Genomic DNA, 22,819 nt, shown 5'->3' on the forward strand with positions numbered 1-22,819 from the left:
ACCGGGATTTAAAAATAGTTACGCAAAATGGAGCGTGTCCGCTCCTACCGGTTCTAAAGGGTTAAGCACCGGTTTGAGCACCGTTTAAGCACCGGCACCGTTTCAAAAGTACCGGTTTGGCACTGGTATCGGATCAAACCTAAACGATACCCATCCCTAGTTATAATGATGTGAGACGTTAATGCTAAATAGGCTTCCATGAGTGACTCCTTTCCCTTGCATTATAAAGATGTGAAGAGTTTATGCTAAGTAAGCTGCCATTAGCAGCTAATGCTAATACTGTTTTCCCTTTCTTTATACAACTTGAGCAGCTATTGCTAAGTAGGCCACTTTTCTCTGCTAAGGATTTGTGTGACCATGATGGAAACTCTGATAAGCTAATGCTGCTAAGCTAATGCTGTTTATGGGCCCTGTTAGAATCAATATTTCATTCTCATTCTGTTGTTTGAGAACAATAACAGAAAAATGTGCACTTGAGAACAAATTTATTGTGAATTCAGCTGTGAATGTAGAGTTTGTCATTATTTAAGCTTCCATTTCCAAATGTTAGCTGACACTATAATAGGTACACTGGTATCTATATCAGGTACACCTGTGACCTAAATGTTCCTGCAAACAGACTCCTTGGAGACCCCTACATAAATATCCATGAACTATCCAGCTAGACTAGTGTGTCTGTCCCTGAAAATATTCCTGCATGTGTGATTGTTCATGTGTCATCTGCAGGAAACAAACAGGAAGTGAGTGAAAGACACAGGAAATGTTTCCAGCTCTTCCTCCTCTATCAGATTTTCTCTCCATACCTGAGAGTGTCCAGTCTCCAGCCTGGATCCTTCAGTCCAGCCGACAGCAGCTTCATTCCTGAGTCACCTGGATGATTGTAGCTCAGGTCCAGCTCTCTCAGATGGGGGGGGTTGGAGCTCAGAGCTGAGGCCAGAGAAGTACAGCCTTCCTTTGTGATCAGACAGCCTGACAGACTTTAGACACACAAAACAACAATCTATCTGTCAACAGTTGTTTTCTCTTTGTCACAATAACATCTATCCATCCATTGTAACTTTATTTATAAGTGACAATACCCAACAGACAACAACAGTCATCTGAAGCTGTTTAACAGTGTAATGTAACCGCCTCCACTGTGAGCAGCACTTGGTGATGGTGGAAAGAAGAACTCCCTTTGACACAAAGATCCTCCCAGTGAAAACAGGCTCCAGGAGGAGCATCTACCATGACTGGTTGCAGGGTGAGGGGAAAGAGAAGAGATGAGCTCAGAGAGACAAGAACAAAACAGAGAGACAAAAGTTAAGGACATGCTGTAGTGACATATAAAAGCATCAGGAGTGAAAAGAGGGGAGAAGAAAGCAGAGCATCATGGGAAGTCCACCAACAGTCTGAGCCTATAGCAGCATAACTAAGGGATGGTTCAGGGTCACCTGATCCAGCTCGAACTATAAGCTTTATCAAAAAGGAAAGTTTGAAGCTGATCTTCAAAGTAGAGAGGGTGTCTGTCTCCTGAACTCAAACTGGGAGCTGCTGGCACACCCAGTTCAACATAGCCAGGCTTTCTTTGCTGCTTTGACAAAACCTCAAATCCCAGTCAGAGATGATGAGCATCATCACAGTGATGATCATTTCTCTGTAACCCAGGCTTTCTGCTTCAGGATCTGTGCACGCTCACAGAACAAGGAGACCTTTAAACATCATTTCACTAAATGGATGGACTGAGCTCAGCCTACAGATGAACTGGTGCCAGAGATCATAAAGAACATCAAACAGTCAAATTCAACACTTTTAATGGAAATATGAGATTAATGCTGCAGACAATCATGAACCTGCTGAATTCATGAACATCAAGAATGCAGCGAGTGGTAAAATAAAGATTTGACCTCAGTGTGCTCAGTGTTCCTGTCTATTCCTAACATATTCCTAACATGATAGCTGCACTTTAGAGCTCTAAAACTGGAACTGACACATGTTTAAACTCTACATGTTACTCAGTACATTCAGTTCTGACACTCGCCCACAGTCCAACAAAGGAAACATGGAGATCACATCAGTTTGTCATCAAAGTCTAATTATTAGGGCAACTTAACCTGTTATTATCTCGTTAACTCATTAACTGATTAACGCCAGCAATTATTTTAATCACAGTTTTTAAAATCATGATTATTGTGAAAGTGCTCACTGGCTCTGAATATAAAAGCCATGGGTCACAGGAGGGATGTTGATCAGTGCTGGCTTGAAATGGGCGTCATTATGCGTCTCAGCCAATGGGAGCATTGAGGGTGGGCCTAATACTACTGCAGCGCTCACATGACCCAGGACAGAAAGAAAGGGGCGGGGACAGAAACATGGAGACAGGTACAGATCTTTGACATGTTCATTTTAAACTGTTCCAGGAGGCAGTGTTGATACAACTAAAGTTATCTGTTGTTGAAGAAGTCGGTCTGAGGAACTTTCTTAGGATCAACAAATGACGGCATGTATGAGCCTCAAGACGCAGCATCACAAGAAGAACACATGAGCTGTAGAAAAAGGAGAGACTACGAAAGCCACAGCGTTACAACGTGAACCAGCTGTTGGTCTCTCTGGAGACTACTGGGTGTGGCTGGGTAACCATGGTTACCTGGGAGTTACAGAAACGTGCAGAACATGCGATTCATGTTGCACAGCAGTGGGACATTTGAAATAAAGTCAGCACACTCAGTACAGATAGTGCATCAAATATGATGCTGCTGCCAGACGTCTGCCTTTGAACACGTCCCTGCATCGCGCACAACACCAAGGTTGCCATGGCAATCACAGCTGACAGGGACAAAGTGCACAGCTGGAAGCCTGCAGGTATATTTAACATGATGTATTTCTCAGTGTCCTGTCTGTGTGTGAGAGACAAACAGCCTCTGTATGTGTGTGTAAATACAGCATGAATATGTAGAGGACATGTTTGTGGATATAAGTAAATGAAAGCTCTGCGTCATTTGAATCTTTGACTCTTGTTTCTGTTGCAGGTCTGTGACTGAACTTCTGGGAGGAGAAACGTTGGTTTCATGCTCTGTGATTCTGTGTTTTGTCATCTCTCCCAGGTGCTGGAGAGCTCAGATGATGACCCCGCCTACGTGGTCAAATTCAAGTCTACATTCAGAACAGACCTGGAGACACGCAAGCAAAATGCCAACATTGTATATGTGAAAACTGCTGCTGGAGCCAGATTCAAGGAGCTCAAGTGTTTACCCAGATCTTACTGGACTTACTGCAGGAACAGAGGGTTGTTGGAGGGAAACCTGTGGAAGCAACAACATCCGAGCCACCAGAGAAGAAGTTGGCCCTGTTGGTGCTTCATCAGAGTGTGAACAGGAGGAAGACTCAGCTGAGATCAGTGTGGTGGATACAGAGCAGAGCCCACCATCAGTACAGAGGCCTGTCCATTAGAGTGCTGCTCCAACATGCAGCACATGTACTTGGCCACAGCTGCAACATCTGTACCTGTGAAAGCTTGTTCTCTGTTGCTGCTCATATTGTACAGAAGAAGAGAGTTTCTTTATCATCAGAAAATGTCATGGTCCTGGGCCATGTTGGCCCAGTATTCTTAGTTTTCATGTATTTTTGTATTTTGTTCCTTATTTAGGCCATGCTTCCTGGGTTGCTCTGTTACGTTGTTTCTTATTTGTTTTCCCCTTGTGACCCTTACCCTTTGTGTATCTGTGAGCCTCTCTCCTTGTGTTTTATTCCATGTTATGTCTGTGTTCTCCCTGTGCTGTCTCTCCTCCTGTCTGAACCTCTGTGTACTTCCTGTTTTACTTTGACAGTCTCCCGTCAGTGTTGCTCCTGCCGTGTCTTGTTATGATTATCAGTGTCACCTGTGTTCCCCGTGTGTTCCCACTTCCCTCATTAATCCTCTGTGTATTTATGTCTGCGTCTCCCTCAGTTCGGTGTCGCGTTCTCCCTCATCCATGGCTGTGTGTTTCTCTGTGTGTTACGGTATAGTTTCCCGGTTTAATTTGTATGGTTCTGCTCTCCAGCAATGAAGCTGTGAATTTTGAGTTCATTCCTGCCTCCGTGAGCTTGCGTTTGGGTCCTCATCCTGCCTGCACACAGCCGCAATCATGACAGAAAATGTCAATGAGCTTGTGTGTCTTAGCAGCTGGCTCGGTGCAGAGGAGGAAGAACATGTCAAGTCAGAGGAAGATAAATGCAGTTCATGTTGTCAACTCAACCTGGACTATTGAAAGAGTTTTTCTTTGTCTGGTTTCTGACTGAGATTCTCCAAAGGAAATCCAGCACAAACACACACTTCACACACTCAAAGTCCTGCACAGTAAATGAGCTGATGAGCGTTTGTGCTGCTGCCTGATAACAGAACAATAGTTCTGCTGCTTCCTGTTCTGGAAACACACATTTATAAATGTTCACTTGCTGTTGATCAAAGGTATGTTGGTGGCTCTGGACGCTGAGGGAACTTTGTAAAAAACTAGATCAAATGTTAACGTCCTGGCAGAGGCAAAGAACTTTGATTTGATCTTTGATTAGATTCATGTTTCAGCTCAGACTGACAGAAATATTTGAACTGCTGCTGTGTTAAAGGGAACACTGCTGTTAGAAAGCACCTGATCTGTTTCTGCACACTGAATGTTGCACTTCTCATACTGCAGTACTATTAAAATAAGTACACAATACACTACTTTTGAACTCATGATTGAATGTTGCTGTAACAAAGCCATTAATGTGATTCAAAGTGTTCATGGTTTCCCAGCACAACAAATGATTGCACAAGTGTGACTGATCCACTTTCTAATGTGTGTGTAGCCCACACTGTGTGTCACTGTGTCACAGGTGAGTCTGTGTGTCCAGGTTCTATGAGGACAACAGGATATAGTGACTGAGTCCAGCAGCTTAAAGTCTGACTCCATCCTCCATTTAAATAACTCACAGCAACAACTGAATAGCTTTGCCTTTGTGTAGCTGACACTTCATTTTAATGTCCTTCTATTCTGGTTCATCTGGTCTCAGTTTCTATAAGCACACAGGTTTCATCAGGACTCTATGACCTCAGTAATCTTTGCTGGGCCTTAATGCTCTGAACAAAGCTGCACATCACAAGACTAAATAGAAATGAATCAGTCTTTCATTCTCACTGCTGTTTGACTTCAGCTCTCAATGTCCCACCATAACCCATGGAAAGAATTACTGTCCATCCAGGCTGCTGAACATGAAGCTGATGAAGGTGGAGTATTGTGAGGGCTGATGGAGATGATGATGAGGAATCCAGGAGCAGTGGGTGGATGGCAGCATCAGCATGAAGGATCAGTGTGAGAACACATCATCATCCACAAAGGAAACCAGTCTGAGTGTCTGACGCTCTTGTTAGAAAGATGTAGTCCCAGCAGTTAGCTTGTCTGCTAGTTAGCTGAGAGCTAACTCACTTGTACATTGAATACCAAACTGTGTAAACCAGGGGTGTCAAACATATGGCCCGTGGGCCAAATCCAGCCCTTGAGATAATTTCATATGTCAAATATTGATGAATTTTCAGGCTTGCTGATAATCAATGTGAGCACGGCTGAGATGTTATTCTGATGAGCAAACCATGTGGCCAAACACTTTAAGAGACAGACTGGGATCATACCATTATGTGAAAGAGACGGAAATGTCCCATAGACAGCAAGGGTAGTGGTAGAGACCAGTACACAGAGAAATGGGAGCTGTATTGAAATGCAAGCGTGTCAGGAAAGAGTGAAAAGGCAAAATGAGCAGCATCTGGCTGCATTTCAGTGATATTGGAGACCACAAAGCTGAGTGCAACATTTATATAGGAGATATACAGGAGACGCTGAGAGTAGAACTGATAAAATTAGGAGCTGGCTAAAGTGAGACCCATTTTTATTTCCACCCATTTTCCATTGTGGAGGACAAAAGGTTTCAAACTCGTCCAGGTCTTAAACCTCACGTGTTCTTCCTAATAGCAGTAAATGGATAAAAATAAGGCTTTTATGAAAACACTGAATAAAACTTGCTGCCTTTAAAAAGACTAAATGTACAGTTCAGTATTGAATACTACATAAAATAAACTATATATAAAGTGTGTCTGAATGGCAGAGATGCAGAAATATGTGCATGTAGCACAGAGCCACGGCTCAGTGTCTGAATGAGTCTCACAGACCTGAATGTGCTGTTGAAGCAATTTATAATTATAACGTAATTCTTTACTCGTTTGATCTGCTCCTTACCACAAGCCACCAGACGTAGAAGGTTTTGGACTTTTAACTATATTTTCTTACGTTTTACAACTTTTCTTACTGTTAAAATCCTCGTTATGGCCATTCAGGCTGTACAAAGTAATTAGACATGTGTGGTATCTACAGAAACGTCAGAATCTCAGCTAAAAGTTCACAAAACCATCTCAACAACCACCAAACAGCTGAAACAGCAGGTGAACAGATTACACAAAAAAGATGTAAACACAAATCCCCCTGATCATCTGTTTTTTAAACATGAAGCGTCGTTTTGGACGTTCATTTACTGCTGGTTCAGTGAATTTTGGTTGGACAGTGATTAAACCTGCAGCCTCAGAATCTGTGAGAAGTCTGCTTTCAGCACACAACAGCATTGTTGTGTTGTGTGCTGTGGATCCACCTCTGCAAACTCATCACTGTTTTACCATCATGTTTCTACTCAGACAATAACAAAGGAAGCAGTTCCCAGGAACTACTTCCTGTCTTGTTAACATAAGAGTATGTTGCCCTTCAAAACACCTCCACTTCTCCTCTTATTAGAGGACTGCCTTATTATTAATCTGCTAATTCTGTCAGTTGATGAAAGAAAAATGCTTGATCTCACCTGAGAGTTTCCAGTGTACAGTGTGGACTCTTCAGTCCTTCAGACAGAAGCTTCACGCCTGAATCCTTCAGGTTAATGTTACTCAGGTCCAGCTGTCTCAGATTAGAGGTCTGAGAGCTGAGACCTGAGGCCAGAGCTTCACAGCTTCTCTCTGACAGGTCACAGTGACTCAGTCTGAAAAATAACAGATAAACAATTACAAAAATAAAACAGTTATGTTGAAGCGTAATGAGATACTATTATATTTAGCAATATTTCATCTTGTTTTGTCAGGAAACTGAGCACTTGTGCAGAACAACATGTGGAGAGAATCAGAGGAGAAGAAGTGAAGAGAGAACAGCAGTAAAACAACACTGAATTGTTCAGTGTGCTTTTGATATCAACAAAATGTGTCAAACTTCTTTATTTTGTATTTGTTTTAGTAGAATTGATGATTATCACTTAGATAACAACCACAGGCCAGGTCTAAATTGCACTTTGGTGACAGTTACACCCAGAAATATTTGAGAAACGTGGACAATTTGTGCTCCATTGTATTCAGTATTGAACAAACTGAGTACCGATGACCACTTAATATTTTTGATATTTTATTTGAGTTGTTCCACCTGATCTGTGTTAACTAGAATAAACATTTAAAAGCTAAAGCTATGATCACATATGTACTTACAGAGCTTTGTTGGAGGCTTTGACCACTGGCAGCAGCCTCAGAAGAGCCTTTTTAAAGGCTCATGTTCTCACTTAGATCATTTATTTCTACTTACATTTCATTCTGGGAAAAATGGGGATTACTTTGAAAAATGGGAACTATTTTCCCCCGAAATCAGCCCTGGATTAGTAAATCACTCCAACATGTTCTCAGGCAGAAGAAGCTGTCTTGTTATGAGGGAGAGAAGAAAAGCAGCTAAAATCAGGTGTAAAAGTAAAGCAGAGGATGAGCTGAATAAAGGACACTCAAGGCTGGCTTGGAAAGGAATGAAGTCCATGGTGGGGATGCAGAACAAGGAGCAAAGATGAATGTGATGCTGAATCAGCAGAAGACTTGGACTCATTTAATTCCAGCTTATTTGTTTTTTATTGACATTTTAGAATCACTATACAATACCATCAACTTCAGCTATCTTTCAGTACATATATTTTTTTCTTTTTTTCTATATTTAAACAACTAAAATATCCATACAATAAGAATGAAAGAAGTAGAAGAAAAGAAAAATAAGCAAAACAGGAAACAACAAACAACGTAAATAAAAAATACATAAGGAAAAAGAAAAAGGAAAGAAAAATAAATAAATAAATAAATATAGGCAGTGTGTTTTTGTTTCCATTAATGTAACTAATTTTTCCTCTAGTCTTCTAGTAGTTAACAAAGTCAAAATCTAATGCAAAAGCAAAAACTGGCCTGCGTTTTCTAATGTAGTCCATCGATTTCTTCCATCGTGATACAAACAGGTCCCTCTTGTAGTTCACATCTGCTGTCATTTTCTCCATTCTGTAAATGTCCAGTGTGATGTTCATCCACGTGTTCATAGCTGGGCTCTCTGAAGAAAGCCATTCTTTTGTGATGGCTTTGTTGCCTGCTGCCAGTAAAATATTAAACAAGTATTTATCGTTCTTTGTCCATCCTTCTGGCATAAGTCCAAAACGTAGAGTTTTACTTTCCAAAGGTAAATATCTTCCAAATGTCTCTTGTATTGCTGCATGTATTCCCTTCCAATAAGTTTTAATAACATGACAGTCCCAGAAAATATGATAGTGATTTGCGTTTGTATTTCCACAATTTCTCCAGCAAGTGGGAGGGTTACCTTCATAGTGAGATTTTTGGTGAGGTGTAATAAAATATCTTATCAGGCATTTCCACCCAAATTCCCGCCAGCTCTGTGAGCTGCTACATTTCCATTGATATGCCCATATTGTTGTCCATTCTTCCTCCTTTATCTCTATTCCTCCCTCCATTTCCCATTTTGTTTTGATATACAAGGTTGAGTGTAATTTCATATTTGTTAATCCTTTATAGAGGTCACCTATAATACCTCTATTTTTATTTGAACTGCCCTTTTAAATACGGCTAGCAGCTGTTTACTCAATTCAGCCTCAGCTTTTATCGTGTTATTGACAAAATGCCTCATCTGTAGACATCTATAAAAATCCTGTGTTTCTAATGAATATTTATCTTTCATTTTATCAAAACTAATTAGTCTGCCTTCCTCCATTACCATACATAAAGTTGTTAATCCTTTATATGTCCAATCTTTGAATCTGGTGTCCAATTTAGTTGGAGCAAAATGTGTGTCATGTGCACACCACTTAAGGACTGCTATATCCTCTTCTAGTTTATATTCTTTTATTACTGTTTCCCAAATTTTAAAAGTCAACTTGATCCATGGATTTTCAATAGTTTTTATTAAATTTTGCAAGCTTCTGTCTGCTATAATAGCTTATATGGGGATGGATGTCAGACTCTCCTCAATAACTTTCCATTGAGCGTCATATGAAGGATTACATCAGCATATCATTGGCCTTAATTGTGCTGCCCAATAATATTCCCTAAGAGAAGTTAAGCCCCACCCCCTTTTCCTTTGTTAAGTTGTAGGGTTTTAAATCTAATTAAGGGCCTTTTTCCTTGCCATATGTATCTTGACAAAATTTTATCCCATTCATTAAACTGTTTCTGGTTAATTTCTATTGGTAATGTTTGAAATAAATATTATAATTTAGGAAGAATATTAATTTTAATTGAGTCTATTCTCAAATATAAACTTAAATATGGAATTAGATTCCATCTCGCTATATGTTCCTTAATTTTTTTCTGTATTGGTAAATAATTTCGTTCTAATAGTTCTGTAAGATCCTTAGGTATTATGACTCCTAGATATTTAAAGTACTCTGTTTGCCATGCTAATTGATACTTATTTTTAATTTCTTCTGATGGAATATAGTTGTACTTAAGCAATTGTGTTTTACTCATATTAACCCTATATCCAGATAGTCGACCAAAGTATTCAAATGATTGCATTAATTTAGGTAAAGAGTTTGATGGTTGACCCAAAAATATTAAAATATCAGCTGCATAGCAGGCTAATTTATGCTCCTTTTCATGGATATTAATACCTTCTACTTCTTTATTTTGTCTTATATATTGAGCCAGTGGTTCCAGATATAACGCAAATAATAATGGTGAGCACGCACAGCCCTGCCTTGTTCCTCTTTGCAGCTTAATACTATTTGATAGGTAGCCATTAATTTTAATACTTGCCGTAGGGTTATCATAAAGTGCCTGTATTGTCTTAATTATATTTTCGTGAAAGCCAAATGTATGCAAGACTTGGTAAAGAAAGTTCCAATTAACTGAATCGAATGCTTTTTCTGCATCGATACTGATTACCATTGCTTCTATTTTATTCTTTTGAATATGATTAATAATTTGTAATGTCCATCGTACATTATCTTGTATTTGGCGCTCTCGAATAAAACCTGTTTGATCATTATGAATTAGATTAGGTAAGAACTTTTCTAATCGTCGAGCCATGATAGATGTAAACAGCTTGTAATCTGTATTAAGAACAGATATTGGTCTATATGACGCACATTCTAATTTATCCTTCTTTTCTTTTGGGATGGCAGAGATAATTGCTTCTTTCCAGCTAGCAGCACAGACATTCACACCAGCAAAGGGTTCTTGCTGATCTGAGCTGGCTTGGCCCTGGCTTATTGAAGATTAAAGAAAGCGGAATCAGCTGTTCAAACCCCCACAAGGCTGCCCGCTGTGACTGAAACAATGGGACGGGTTGTGACTTCTCAAAATGGGCTCATTGAATGCAGCACGGATAAGATCTTGAAGAAGCTCATGGCGGTCGTGAGTTCTCAGACTTTGCTCTTTGAGCGCAAAACCGATAACCTCTCGGAGAAGCTCGTGGCTCTCCAACGGGAGATTGAGAGGCGAGTGACGGACTGTTAGATCACCTGTGAAATTGACATGCAGTTGTTCGCACCAAAGAAAACCACCATCATTTCATGCGGCTAACATACCGGCGCCAGCTGTGGTCTCAAGGCTGGAGCTGAACATAACAAATCTCACCCTGATAACAGACTGTGTTTAGACTGTTCCTTCCCATCCTAAGAATGCTTATCCCCTCCCGGTGCAGACGGTGGGTCGAGGGGACCAGCGCAAATGCTGCAGGCCCGGATGCGCTGTCTACACCGGCTGTCTCTCACCTTTTACCCATCCCTGTTGCTTGTCATGTGTTTCTATGGCGTATTAAGAGTTTTCACGTGTTCTGCGCTAAGGTAATTTTTTTTGTCTGTTCTCAAACTGATCTCCCTGTTGGAGCTCAGTCTGGGAGGAGTTCTTTTTTCTCCTCATCTTTCCTGATGTTGTGCATTTTCTGCTGTTCGGTTCCAGTTTGCTGCTCTAGCGGCTGACCGGCCAGCTACCTAGCCTGACCCGTCTCCCCAATGTGATGTTTGTGTATTGTATGTACGGTTGGAAAGCTCAGTATCCTAATTGCCCCTTGAAAACAAATACAGTGTTCTGAATCTGAATCTGAAAAGATTACAGAAGACGACTCTGTTCAGCAAATATTACGCTCATGCTGTCAAGAAATACCAAAGGTAGGTAAAACTCTGGTTGTTGCAGCCATCCAGTATGACATGCTTTGTACTGTCCTGCTGCAGTTTGTGACACCTGGTTGATGAGTTGTGAAGGATGATGAAACAAACACTTCACTCAATGTTTTTCTTCTAAACTGGATGTAATTTGGGCAGCCGATAGTTTTTCTTAATCTATCCCAGCTGCAAATAGGAACACAACAAATAAATAACTTTACCCACTTGGATCCTTATCATTCAAGATTGTGAAAAGATTCTCTACTCAGAGAATACTGGAGATTTTAGATGAGAGAGATGGAAGATGATGAAGGGGAAGAGTTTTCACAACTTGAGGCCTTTTGTCTTCACTGTATAGGACAAAGAAGACAGGAAGGGAGGGAGAAGTGAGGAGAATAACACACAGGAAATGGTCTTGGGCAGACTCAAACCAGGCCCTGGAGTCACGACTCTAACCTTCAGTGCATGGGTCACCTGCTCAGCCAGGTAAGCTACAGCAGTCAGCAGTGTGTGAGTTAATTTGAAGACAATGATGACTATAAGTCAGGTAAAAAAAAAATACTATCATCAACCAACAAGGGGAAAACAGTGAGCTTGAATGACCAAGCTTTGACCAAGGGTGGCTCACTCCTCGGTCTTCTTGCCCAAGGAGTGAACCACCCTGCATGGCCATCAATGTGGTGCAACCAAGGCCATCATACAGTACAGGCCATCCAAGCTGATTTTAACTTTTCGTCCCAGATACCACCTTAGAAATCATCTCGATTAGGATATGTTGGCTGTTCTAGATCCAATCACAACAAACAGAGAGCTGTTGTGTGTCCAAGGTGAACAGGAAGAATATATACATGCATAAAGTCAATAAAGTCAGAAGGTTTGCTTTAGACTGTGCTGCAGTTTATCATTAAAGACAAACAGGCATTATGCTGCCAACAAATGGCATCAAGTCTGACTTTAGTTTACTTTTTTTGTTCTTTTTTTTAAAATCAAGATTAAATTTTATAGCAACCACAGCAGAGATGACCAGGGAAGGTGTGCTTGAGGGGATATAGCTACAACAGCTGGTTTCAGACTGAAGATGAACTGAGGTGCTGCACCCAAGTCTGCAGGTTCAGGGAGGGACAAACATCTGCTGCAACCAGATTGGAGTGAGAGGAGAAAGCAGGCCAACAACAACAAAGAAACAACAAACACACTGTGGAAGACCGAAGCAGAGTTTAGTTTAAAGTGGAACTAAGGATGTTTCTCTGGCTGCCAGGATTCACTGAGTAATTCAAATGCTTTCTTTAATGCAGGACCCACCATGCATGTAAAAGCAAGTGTTTCACCAACATTTGTGACTAAACATAGACCTGCAGTAGAAATGAATCTAGGAGCATGCATGTGAATATAAAGTATCACAACATCAGGCACATGCAGCCTAAGTGTGTAAACAAAGACTGATAACATAACAGCAGCAGTGATGATCAGAGTTTATGGTGAATCCAGCGTCTCGAGTACACCGAGTTCTGGAGGCATCAAAAAAAAAAAAAAAGTAAAGTGTAAAGTGTGTGTGTTAGTCCCCATAGGGAAATAGTTCCTCTGCATTTAACCCATTCACCCAGTGAAGCAGTGGGCAGCCACCAATGCAGCGCCCGGGGAGCAGTTTACAAATTCATACAAAGACAGAAAACCTGGTGAAATAAATTTCTGACACAGTTGGATGTTAAAAGTAAAGACATGAGTACAAATGTACTCACAGAGCTTTGTTGGATGCTTTGACCACTGGCAGGAGCCTCAGAAGAGCCTCCTCTGAAGCAGAGTATTTCTTCAGGTCAAACACATCCAGATCTTTCTCTGATGACAGTAAGATGAAGACCAGAGCTGACCACTGAGCAGGAGACAGTTTATCTGTGGAGAGACTTCCTGATCTCAGGGACTGTTGGATCTCCTCCACTAGAGAACGATCATTCAGTTCATTCAGACAGTGGAACAGATTGATGCTTTTCTCTGCAGACAGATTCTCACTGAGCTTCTCCTTGATGTACTGGACTGTTTCCTGATTGGTCTGTGAGCTACTTCCTGTCTGTGTCAGCAGACCTCGTAGGAGAGTCTGATTGGTCTGCAGTGAAAGACCCAGGAGGAAGCGGAGGAACAAGTCCAGGTGTCCATTTGGACTCCGTAAGGCCTTGTTCACAGCACTCTGATAAAAGAAATGTGGTTTATTTTTTCGTTTAAATATTTTAAATAACTGAGATTTTAGTTTTTCCAGCAGATTGAGTCCAGAGTTGACGAAGGTCAGATGGACATGAAGAGCAGCCAGAAACTCCTGAACACTCAGATGGATGAAGCAGAACACCTTGTCCTGGTACAGTCCTCTCTCCTCTTTAAAGATCTGTGTGAACACTCCTGAGTACACTGAGGCTGCTCTGATATCGATGCCACACTCTGTCAGGTCTGATTCATAGAAGATCAGGTTTCCTTCCTGCAGCTGAACAAAAGCCAGTTTTCCCAGAGACTCAATCATCTTCCTGCTCTCTGGACTCCAGTGTGGATCTGTCTCAGCTCCTCCATCATACTTGACCTTCTTCACTTTGGCCTGAACCACCAGGAAGTGGATGTACATCTCAGTCAGGGTCATGGGCAGCTGTCCTCCCCCTCTGGTTTCCAGCACATCCTCCAGAACCGTAGCAGTGATCCAGCAGAAGACTGGGATGTGACACATGATGTGGAGGCTTCGTGAGGTCTTGATGTGGGAGATGATCCTGCTGGCCTGCTCCTCATCTCTGGATCTCTTCCTGAAGTACTCCTCCTTCTGTGGGTCAGTGAACCCTCTGACCTCTGTCACCATGCCAACACAGTCAGGAGGGATCTGATTGGCTGCTGCAGGTCGTGTGGTTATCCAGAGGCGAGCAGAGGGAAGCAGTTTCCCCCTGATGAGGTTTATCAGCAGCACATCCACTGAGGTGGACTTTCTAGGGTCAGTTAGGATTGTAGTTTTGTGGAAGTCCAGAGGAAGTCGACACTCATCCAGACCATCAAAGATGAACACAACCTGGAAGTCTTCAAAGCTGCAGATTCCTGCTTCTTTGGTTTCAGTAAAGAAGTGATGAACAAGTCCCACCAAGCTGAACTTTTCCTCTTTCAGCACATTCAGCTCTCTGAAAGTAAATGGAAATATGAACTGGATGTCCTGGTTGGCTTTGTCTTCAGCCCAGTCCAGGCTGTATTTCTGTGTTAAGACTGTTTTCCCAATGCCAGCCACTCCCTTTGTCAGCACTGTTCTGATCAGGTCCTGTCTTTTGGGTGAGTCTTTAAAGATGTCTTCATGTCTGATTGTTGTTTCAGGTCTGTGTGGTTTCTTGGATGCTGTTTCAATCTGTCTGACCTCATGTTCCTCATTGACCTCTGCAGTCCCTCCCTCTGTGATGTAGAGCTCTGTGTAGATCTGATTCAGGAGGGTTGGGTTTCCTGCTTTAGCGATGCCCTCAAACACACACTGGAACTTCTTCTTTAAGAGAGACTTGAGTTTAGGCTGACACTTCTGAAGAGCATCTGAATAAAAAAAAGGAAAAAAAGAAGGAAAAATACAAATCTGGTCTGAAGGAGCTATGTGATGTACTTTGGCCTTTATTTAACCTATCAAGTTTTCGATATACTCATTCTACCAGAAATCAAAAAGGGGCTTCAGGAATTCCTAAATGTAATTCCTGAAAACAGCCACATTAAATGTTTTGAACCTCCACATCTGCATTGTTTTGCAGCTTTTCATATGTATCTGATGCCAACATGTGCAGGCTAAACAGGTTTCTGCTTTCTGTGCCTCTTCTCTAAACTTTGTTACCAAAAATAACAACATTGAAGTGTCATAATGTTCCCCACTGCTATGTTATTTAAAGAAGCATCTGAGAGAGATTCAGTAATTCACATTTAATTCTTGTCGTAATTTACAATGGCAAAAGATAATGTAAACCCTTTCTGGCCACAATTTGCTTTATTATATGTAAATGTGGCATTTTTTTCATTAAACATTTAAGTCAAATGACCGATGCTTAAAGAGTGTCCTCTTGTTAGAGAAACACTCTGACTTTTCTTTTTTAAGGCAATCAGTTTGCATGGTTTTTAAAAGTAAAGAACACTTGTGTTTAATTAAATACAGCTCACATTAGATCTAAGTAGTTTCACACATTTATGATGATCATCAAATTCCTCCATGTAGTTTAGAAAATACATTTGCAGGCATGTAACAAATCCAAACATTCGTCGTAGAATGACGTTCTTGCCCTCTCCTTTTTCTTACAGTGAATTCTGAGGTTTCACTTTCACATCTATACAAACTGCAAGGTGACCATTTTTATTCATGGTATATGATGCATGACCTCACCTTGTTGAGCAGATGAATCAGAGTTCAAACGCAGCTGAGAGAAAAGAGAAGGATCTTTGATGTGAAGATGCTTGATTGTTATCTTGCATGCTTCGTCTCCTTTTTTCCTCACTGTGTCGATCAAGCTGCGTGCCTTATCTGCTCTGAGTGGGTTCCCCTCCAGTATCGATTCTTCCTCCAACTTATTTAAGATACCATCACTTACAAGGGCCTCAAGGAGCAGTTTAAGGATTTCTATTGTTACCCTCCAGACAAAGGCTGACCGTACCCTGGCAAGCTCCTCCTCTACAGGAAGAAGAAAGAGACATAAACATGCCTCTCAGTCGAAATCATGTGAAAAATACAGTGGAACCCCGACTTGCGAATACCCCATTTAACAAAAACTTCAAGTTACGAAGGCAATGAACAGCAATATTTCTGCCCATGGTACGGCAAAATGCTGGTGTAACGAAATCCGCTGGCTCTGATTGGCTGAGCCTACAATGCCCACAAGGCCTTCCGAATCATGTGACAACCCCTTGGCTTCCGTACTCGTGCTTCGCTGTTCCACTTGAACGACATATTGTTGTTCTAGTTAGCAATTAGCCTATCGTTCAGCATCACCTCACTCAAAAGGTGCAATGGCTGTTTCGACTTAAGAAAATTTTCGACTTACGAAAGACCCTCGGGAACGGATTAATTTCGTAAGTCGGGGTTCCACTGTATTCTAACTTTGTTCAATTAACACTTCAACATCTCATCAACAAATACTCAATTTTAGGGTGTGTAGGGCTAAAATGATGCCAGCTTAAAATGAAACTGAAGAAAAAATTGAAACTGAAAAATAATGAAAAATATGAAAAACAAAATCTTGTCATTCATATCCTGCATTCCAGATTAAGTTTAAAACAAGAATGAGTGCAAGTACGAACGTGAGAATTATGTATATTGTAATAGGTATATTGTACCTAAATGATAGTATATTGTACAAACATGAAAAGTATATTGTTAGAACAATATATATCTAATATTGTTAGAACAATAGTATACTATAATAATAAACTTTTCACGTTATAATGTGACATAGCTCTATTTTTCTTTTGCCTGGGTGGCGGCTCTACGCTTCCGTACTACGCTTCTGTATCCAACACTTTTCAATGTGACCTCACAAAATTATTATGACTACAACAACCATGAAAAGAGTTGGATGGACATTGCTACTCAATCACAGCTACCTGGTCAATGTTTTTCATTAGTAATTTAGCAAAGTTGATGGTGTGTGTGTCTGTAAGACAGAGAGAGGGAGAGCGAGGGACAGATTTTGTATGATAAGCTTCATGTTATGAATGCACAGCTTGAGCACTCAGGTCACATCAGAGCATCAGGCCATATAGTGTGAGACCCTGCATCGTGACCTATGAACTTCTAACCTCTGCGATTTAATTGTACAGTTTGAGCAGGAGCTGAATAACGCGACTGAAAAAAAATCGCACAGTGTTTGCCAAGCTTAATGCAGACTGTTTAAACTAAACAAGCTGCTGTTTCACATAATAAACCCTGTCAGCCGCAGTATTGTCTTCTGTTTTAACAGTTAAAGCAGTAGAGACGAGCTGTTTGCATGTGCGTGGAACTCTAGCGTCATTAACCATGCTAGCTGTTAGCTTATAGCTCACGCTAGCTAACCAGCGAGCAGTTAAAAGGACAGCTAAAGCTGCACAAAATACCCACAAACTTATCTCACTACAACGTAGTGCCGAAAATATGACTCGCAGCTCGAGCTCGACACAGCGTCTGTAACATAAGACTGACATCCAGCTAACCACAGCTAAAAGATATTTAGAGAAAACTTACTGTTTCCTCAGGTTACATGAACTGAGTTGTTTCACACTGAAAAGTTGGTTTGTTTTGGCTCTCACTGAAGACATGGCTGCTCTTTTGTGCTGCTTTTAAGCGAAACATTCTTTGTATGTGAGGAAAATGCTGTTCATCCTCTTCAACTCTAGCGTAGACAACTGGTTTTGCCATGTTTTCATGTGTTTCTTCTTTCCGTGTGTCCGCTACTTTGAAACGCTTGGGCCGCTCTGCCCGCCACTGTTTCAAGCTGGTCATGTGACTGCATGGCCACATCTGATTGGTAAAAAAGTTACCGGAAACTCCACTGGCGGCATGTTATCTAATGTGTTAAACTAATTATTTTTTAAAAAGTAACGAGTCAAATTTTGGAAATGTAGCAGAGTAAAAGTACAGTTTCTTCTTCACAAATGTACTCAAGTAAAAGTAAAAAGTATCGTGCAAAAAGGGTACTTTAAAAGTAAATTTTTTTTCCAAAAACTTACTCAAGTACTGTAAATATAACGGAGTAAATGTAACTCGTTACTACCCACCTCTGCAGACGGGCAAGTATGCAGGTATACTATGAACAAATATACATATATAAAGATGAAGCACTGTGAGGTAAACAGATCTACAGAGTGCTATGAAAATATCTACAGTAGTGGAAGCGTAGCTCTCTGAACAGACTGTAACAGTGTACACACTATAACAGAGACTACACCTTGTCAGTGTCCTAAAACTACAGCACTAACCAACGTGGTGAATGTTGATAATGAAAGGATCATGGTCACTGGGAGGAGGAGTGTAGAAGGGTTAGGTGAGTGTGGATGGAAAGGCTCAGCGGGGACTGAGTTCAGTAGGGTGACAGCTGTGGGGAAGAAGCTGTTCCTAAACCTGCTGGTTTTAGTCTGAAGGCTCCTGTAGCGCCTCCTGGAGGGGAGGAGGAGCTGGAAGAGTTTATTGGCAGTATGAGAGGAGTCTGAGAATGATGCATACTCGACGTAGACATCTCTTTTTGAGCGTTGTGTGATGGAGAACTTTGCTTTGTGTAATGTTATAAATAGTTGGATAATCCTCAGAGTCTCTGGACTTTTACTTAGAGATATTATATTCAGTCCTGTGGATAGTTATATATTTAAAAATATATTATCCTCTCTGGTTACTCTGGTATAAATGACTCTGAATCACTTTATGGTAAATAACACACTATTGGCAAAAAAAAAAAAACTGTGAAAGAATTCCAGATGACAAGTCTGTAGTTCGACATACAAGTGACGACCTTTAACCTTCATCAGTTTTTATTTAATTGTGTCAGAGAAACTCAAACGTGCTTTCACGACAGCACATGTAGTGCTTTAACCTTTGTACTGTTTGCATCAGTTCATTCTGCAGTTAACATGTGAACATGTTGGATGATCTGTCTGCTGTCACTGGGTGGTGCTGAGGTCTGAATCTGAGGGCAGCTCCTGTAATCACAAAGAGAACTGAACCATCACAAACTGAAATATAAAGTTTATCTCAAATCTGAAATAGAGCTGATCCTTCTGTCCTCACACACCCAGGATCTGAAGTTCTTCTCTTACATTTCTTTAGTTCTTCAGCTCTGCTGACATACGAGCTGTTTATTTTTTAAAGCCGTATATACCAACAGATTTTCCAATATAATGTTTACCTTTGAGTTGTTGGTGCTTTGTGAATGTGAATCTGCATACATGAGCAGACGGAGCAGGTTTCAGTCCTGGTTCAGTTTGCTGCTGCACCGTGGTCACCAACATACAGAGGTATCATAACAAATATTAATGCTTTTTTCCCTCTCAAAGGATGTAAGCTGTACTGCACATGTAACTTTGTGAACTTACCTCAATAAGAATGATTCAGACTGTTTTATTTAACCTGAATATTTGAAACAAACTTAGTAAAAACAATACACAGAGTCAGTGCTAAAAATGTAATCCGAGGAAAAATGAAACACACATTTTAACTTAAGCTGCCAAGCAGAAGTATTTGGTTTGAGTACATAAATATTAGGCTTTGCTATTTAATCCGTAATTAATGATTAATGAGGGGTTACTGAAGTGCAAGCCTTTTTTAAAAATATGTGTTAATATCCTTACAGATGTGGCAAAAGAGTGAAAACATGCTGCTGTTTGCACATATTTAATAATCAGCTCTGCACAGGAGCTGCAGCAGAGTGCAGCCTGTTGCTCTTACAGTGTAAGAGGGCAACCGTGGCTCAGGGGTTGGGAAGCGTATCTGTAACCGGAAGGTCGCCGGTTCGATCCCTGGGCTCTCTGTCCTGGTCGTTGTGTCCTTGGGCAAGACACTTTACCCTACCGCCTACTGGTGTTGGCCAGAGGGGCCGATGGCGCGAAATGGCAGCCTCGCTTCTGTCAGTCTGCCCCAGGGCAGCTGTGGCTACAACCGTAGCTTGCCTCCACCAGTGTATGAATGCGAGAGTGAATGAATAGTGGCATTGTAAAGCGTTTTGGGTGCCTTGAAAAGCGCTATATAAATCCAATCCATTATTATTATTATTATTAATACTCATAATAAAAGTACAGTAACTGTGGTTAGTTACTGACTGAGCAGCCCGGTGCGTTTCTGTTCATTTCGTTCACCTGCATAGGTTAGCTAAACAAACTTTACAAAACAAGTTTTGCCGATAGCCGAGTGCCCATCTTAGCTAGCTAGCTAAGGATGTTAGCTACAGATTAGCTTACAAACACCTTTCACTTACCAAAAATACTGTGGCGGCTCTCAGGTCCTTCTGTCAGGCAGACACTGAAGAACACCTGAGTCTGTCAGTTTGAAACAGTCGGTAAACGCTGGACCTCCTCTCAGCGTCCCCGCTCTATGTGCTGTTCAGAGATACGCAAGTTTCTTCATGACTGCGGCTGCTGCAGATATTAGGTCGTCCATGATTTCTACAGTCACTGGTCAGCAATATAATGTGGGCAAACATATGTGGCTCATATATGTGGCTCTGAAGCCCCGCCCCTCAAGCGCACCCTCAGATGCTGAAGCAGTGCCAACTAATTGAAGCTGAAAAAATAACTGTACGTGGAAAAAAACTATGTAAGTGTGAAAACCACATGAACAGTGAGTTTTTTCTTTAAATTTCTATATTTATGTTTTTTCACTATCATTTTTTTTTCACTTTCAATACATTTGTTTCAGTTTCAATATTTTTTCAGTTTCATTTTAAGGTGGCATCGTTTTAACTTCATATGTGGTTTCAAAGTCCAAAAAAGTCCAGTTGTTTCTCTGCCAAACTCCTTAGACTGGAAGTTCTCATGTTATATTAATGTCCCACAGAAAGATTAAGGCAAAGATTAGGACAGGTTACAACTCGTGAATTTTATGTACTTATCACAGTTACAAAAAAGAATCTGCCTGAAGTCTATACATCCATACGTCTCATCATACAAAGCACTGATCTCCTACCTGCTGATGGAGCTGCTTTGGCTGGCTGTTCTTTAGGTTCTTCCATCATCTTTCTATAAAAACACGAGAAGATGATTTTACCAAAGGAAACAGTGAACACAGTCTGGGTGTCACATCATATGAATTTGTGTCATGGTTTAGTGTACGGGCCAAACACACTGAAACTGATCTGTGTGAAAGAACACATCGATGACATGTGAATGTAGTGATAACCTCATCATAATAGAGGTTTTTACTTTTTCACATATTTGTTCAGTATAATGATTAAATAATCTGACAATACAAACCTAAAATACTTTGTTCCCTGTCTGCGACTTTGTGCGTCTCTGCTGTTAGTGCTTAAAAGAAGTTTTAAACTTAAAATCCTTCCCCACATATGTGACTGTGGTCTCTGGGGCCATTATCCTGAAACACTGGGGCTCAGCCCTGAAAGCTTTGCTATCTTCACCTGATAACAGCAGCTGTTTAAAGTTATTGAGTTTGACAGGGAAGTGAATGTAAATGTGAGACACTGTGTGCTCACAGCTAAAGGCTGCAGTCAGCTGTGTCAGAGCGTCCAATGATCCTTTAATAAACACTCAGAGCTCCATGTTGATGAAGCTGTCATGTGTGAGCTTGTGAGGCTCCTTTAAACTGGCTCTGCTCTGTCAGATGCTCACCTCTTCTTCACTGTCTCATCAATCTGCTGCACTCTTCATCTCCTCCTCTCTCTCTCTGCTGTCCTGTCCTGTCTCCTGAACTGGAGGACACTCAGGACTTACACAGGCTAATGATAATGATCAGGGTTCATATGCCTTTTTCAGGGTCAAATTCAAGCACTTCTTAAGCACTTTCAAGGTCCCTTTTTAAACTTTTCCAGCACATCCCTCCCTCACCGCCAAAAAAAAAAAAAATGCATGTTTCAATTCACATCACCTCAGTAAGACCATGTGAAAATTAAGACAAATCATCCTAGGTGAACTTAAACACCTTTGTTCCCTTTTTGTTAAGAAATAGAAAAACACTCCACACAAAAATACTGCAAAAGGAAACTGTCGCCTTATATACAGAGTGTATGAACTCAAAATGCACATTTCACTTAAAAATTAAGATGTGAACAAATCAACTTGTTAGATATTCTTCTCCTGTTGAAAAAACCCCCAAAAAGAAATAAATAAGTCTTCTCATCAGATATTGATGCTTCTTTCCTGTGACAGAAAATAGGAGACAAATGTTTGTTTGTTTTTTAAGTTAATTCCCAATAAAGCTGTTTTATTGCTAACTACATTGCTGTCTGTATTATTGCTGAAGTCCTAAACGATCACCTTTAAAGTAGAGCTGGGCGATATAAGATTTTTTCATATCACGATATGTTTTTTTCATTTCAGGCGATAACGATATCTATCACGATATAAGCCAAATAACTATATTTGTAAGATTTAAATGTGCCGTTGCTCACAAGTAAAATGTGAAATAATCAGCAGCTTGTTTTTATTTAAATATTTATTTCTCATAATAAGTTCAACAGGGTAGATGTACTTAAGGAACATGAGACTTTTTCAGATAAATAAAGGCAAATATTGCAAACTACACAAAAGGCAGCCACTAAAGCGTTTAAGTTTCAAAATAGAACAAATGAAACAGACTACTAAATTGTCAATTCCACTTAGAAACAAAATATTAATTCTAAAAATAAATCTTAGTTTGTTTTACAGAAGAACAGACAAAACTGACTAACTTTTGTCAATATCAAATAAACTGAGAACTAAAAGGAAATTCTCAATCTGT

At 40.6% G+C, this 22,819-nt stretch overlaps 1 protein-coding gene and 1 long non-coding RNA gene across 2 annotated transcripts; both read right to left on the bottom strand.

Annotated features, from left to right (window-relative positions):
* Nucleotides 1-4,250: 4,250 nt before the first annotated feature.
* LOC120742121 lies at nt 4,251-8,011 on the bottom strand. Its single transcript, XR_005697770.1, has 2 exons — nt 7,502-8,011; nt 4,251-7,008 (listed from the first exon to the last, which is right to left on the bottom strand). It is a non-coding gene; the product is annotated as an uncharacterized LOC120742121 (long non-coding RNA).
* A 4,888-nt stretch (nt 8,012-12,899) lies between these two features.
* On the bottom strand, nt 12,900-22,362 carry LOC120742120 (caspase-1-like). Its single transcript, XM_040045265.1, has 5 exons — nt 21,712-22,362; nt 21,053-21,105; nt 15,797-16,081; nt 14,825-14,967; nt 12,900-12,941 (listed from the first exon to the last, which is right to left on the bottom strand). The coding sequence occupies exons 2-5, from the start codon at nt 21,099-21,101 to the stop codon at nt 12,900-12,902; spliced, it is 519 nt and encodes a 172-aa protein (XP_039901199.1). The 5' UTR covers nt 21,102-21,105; nt 21,712-22,362.
* Nucleotides 22,363-22,819: the final 457 nt, after the last annotated feature.

The sequence above is a fragment of the Simochromis diagramma genome, unplaced genomic scaffold, assembly GCF_900408965.1.
Source record: "Simochromis diagramma unplaced genomic scaffold, fSimDia1.1 OVJJ01000076.1, whole genome shotgun sequence".
In the NCBI taxonomy this organism is placed as follows: Eukaryota; Metazoa; Chordata; class Actinopteri; order Cichliformes; family Cichlidae; genus Simochromis; species Simochromis diagramma.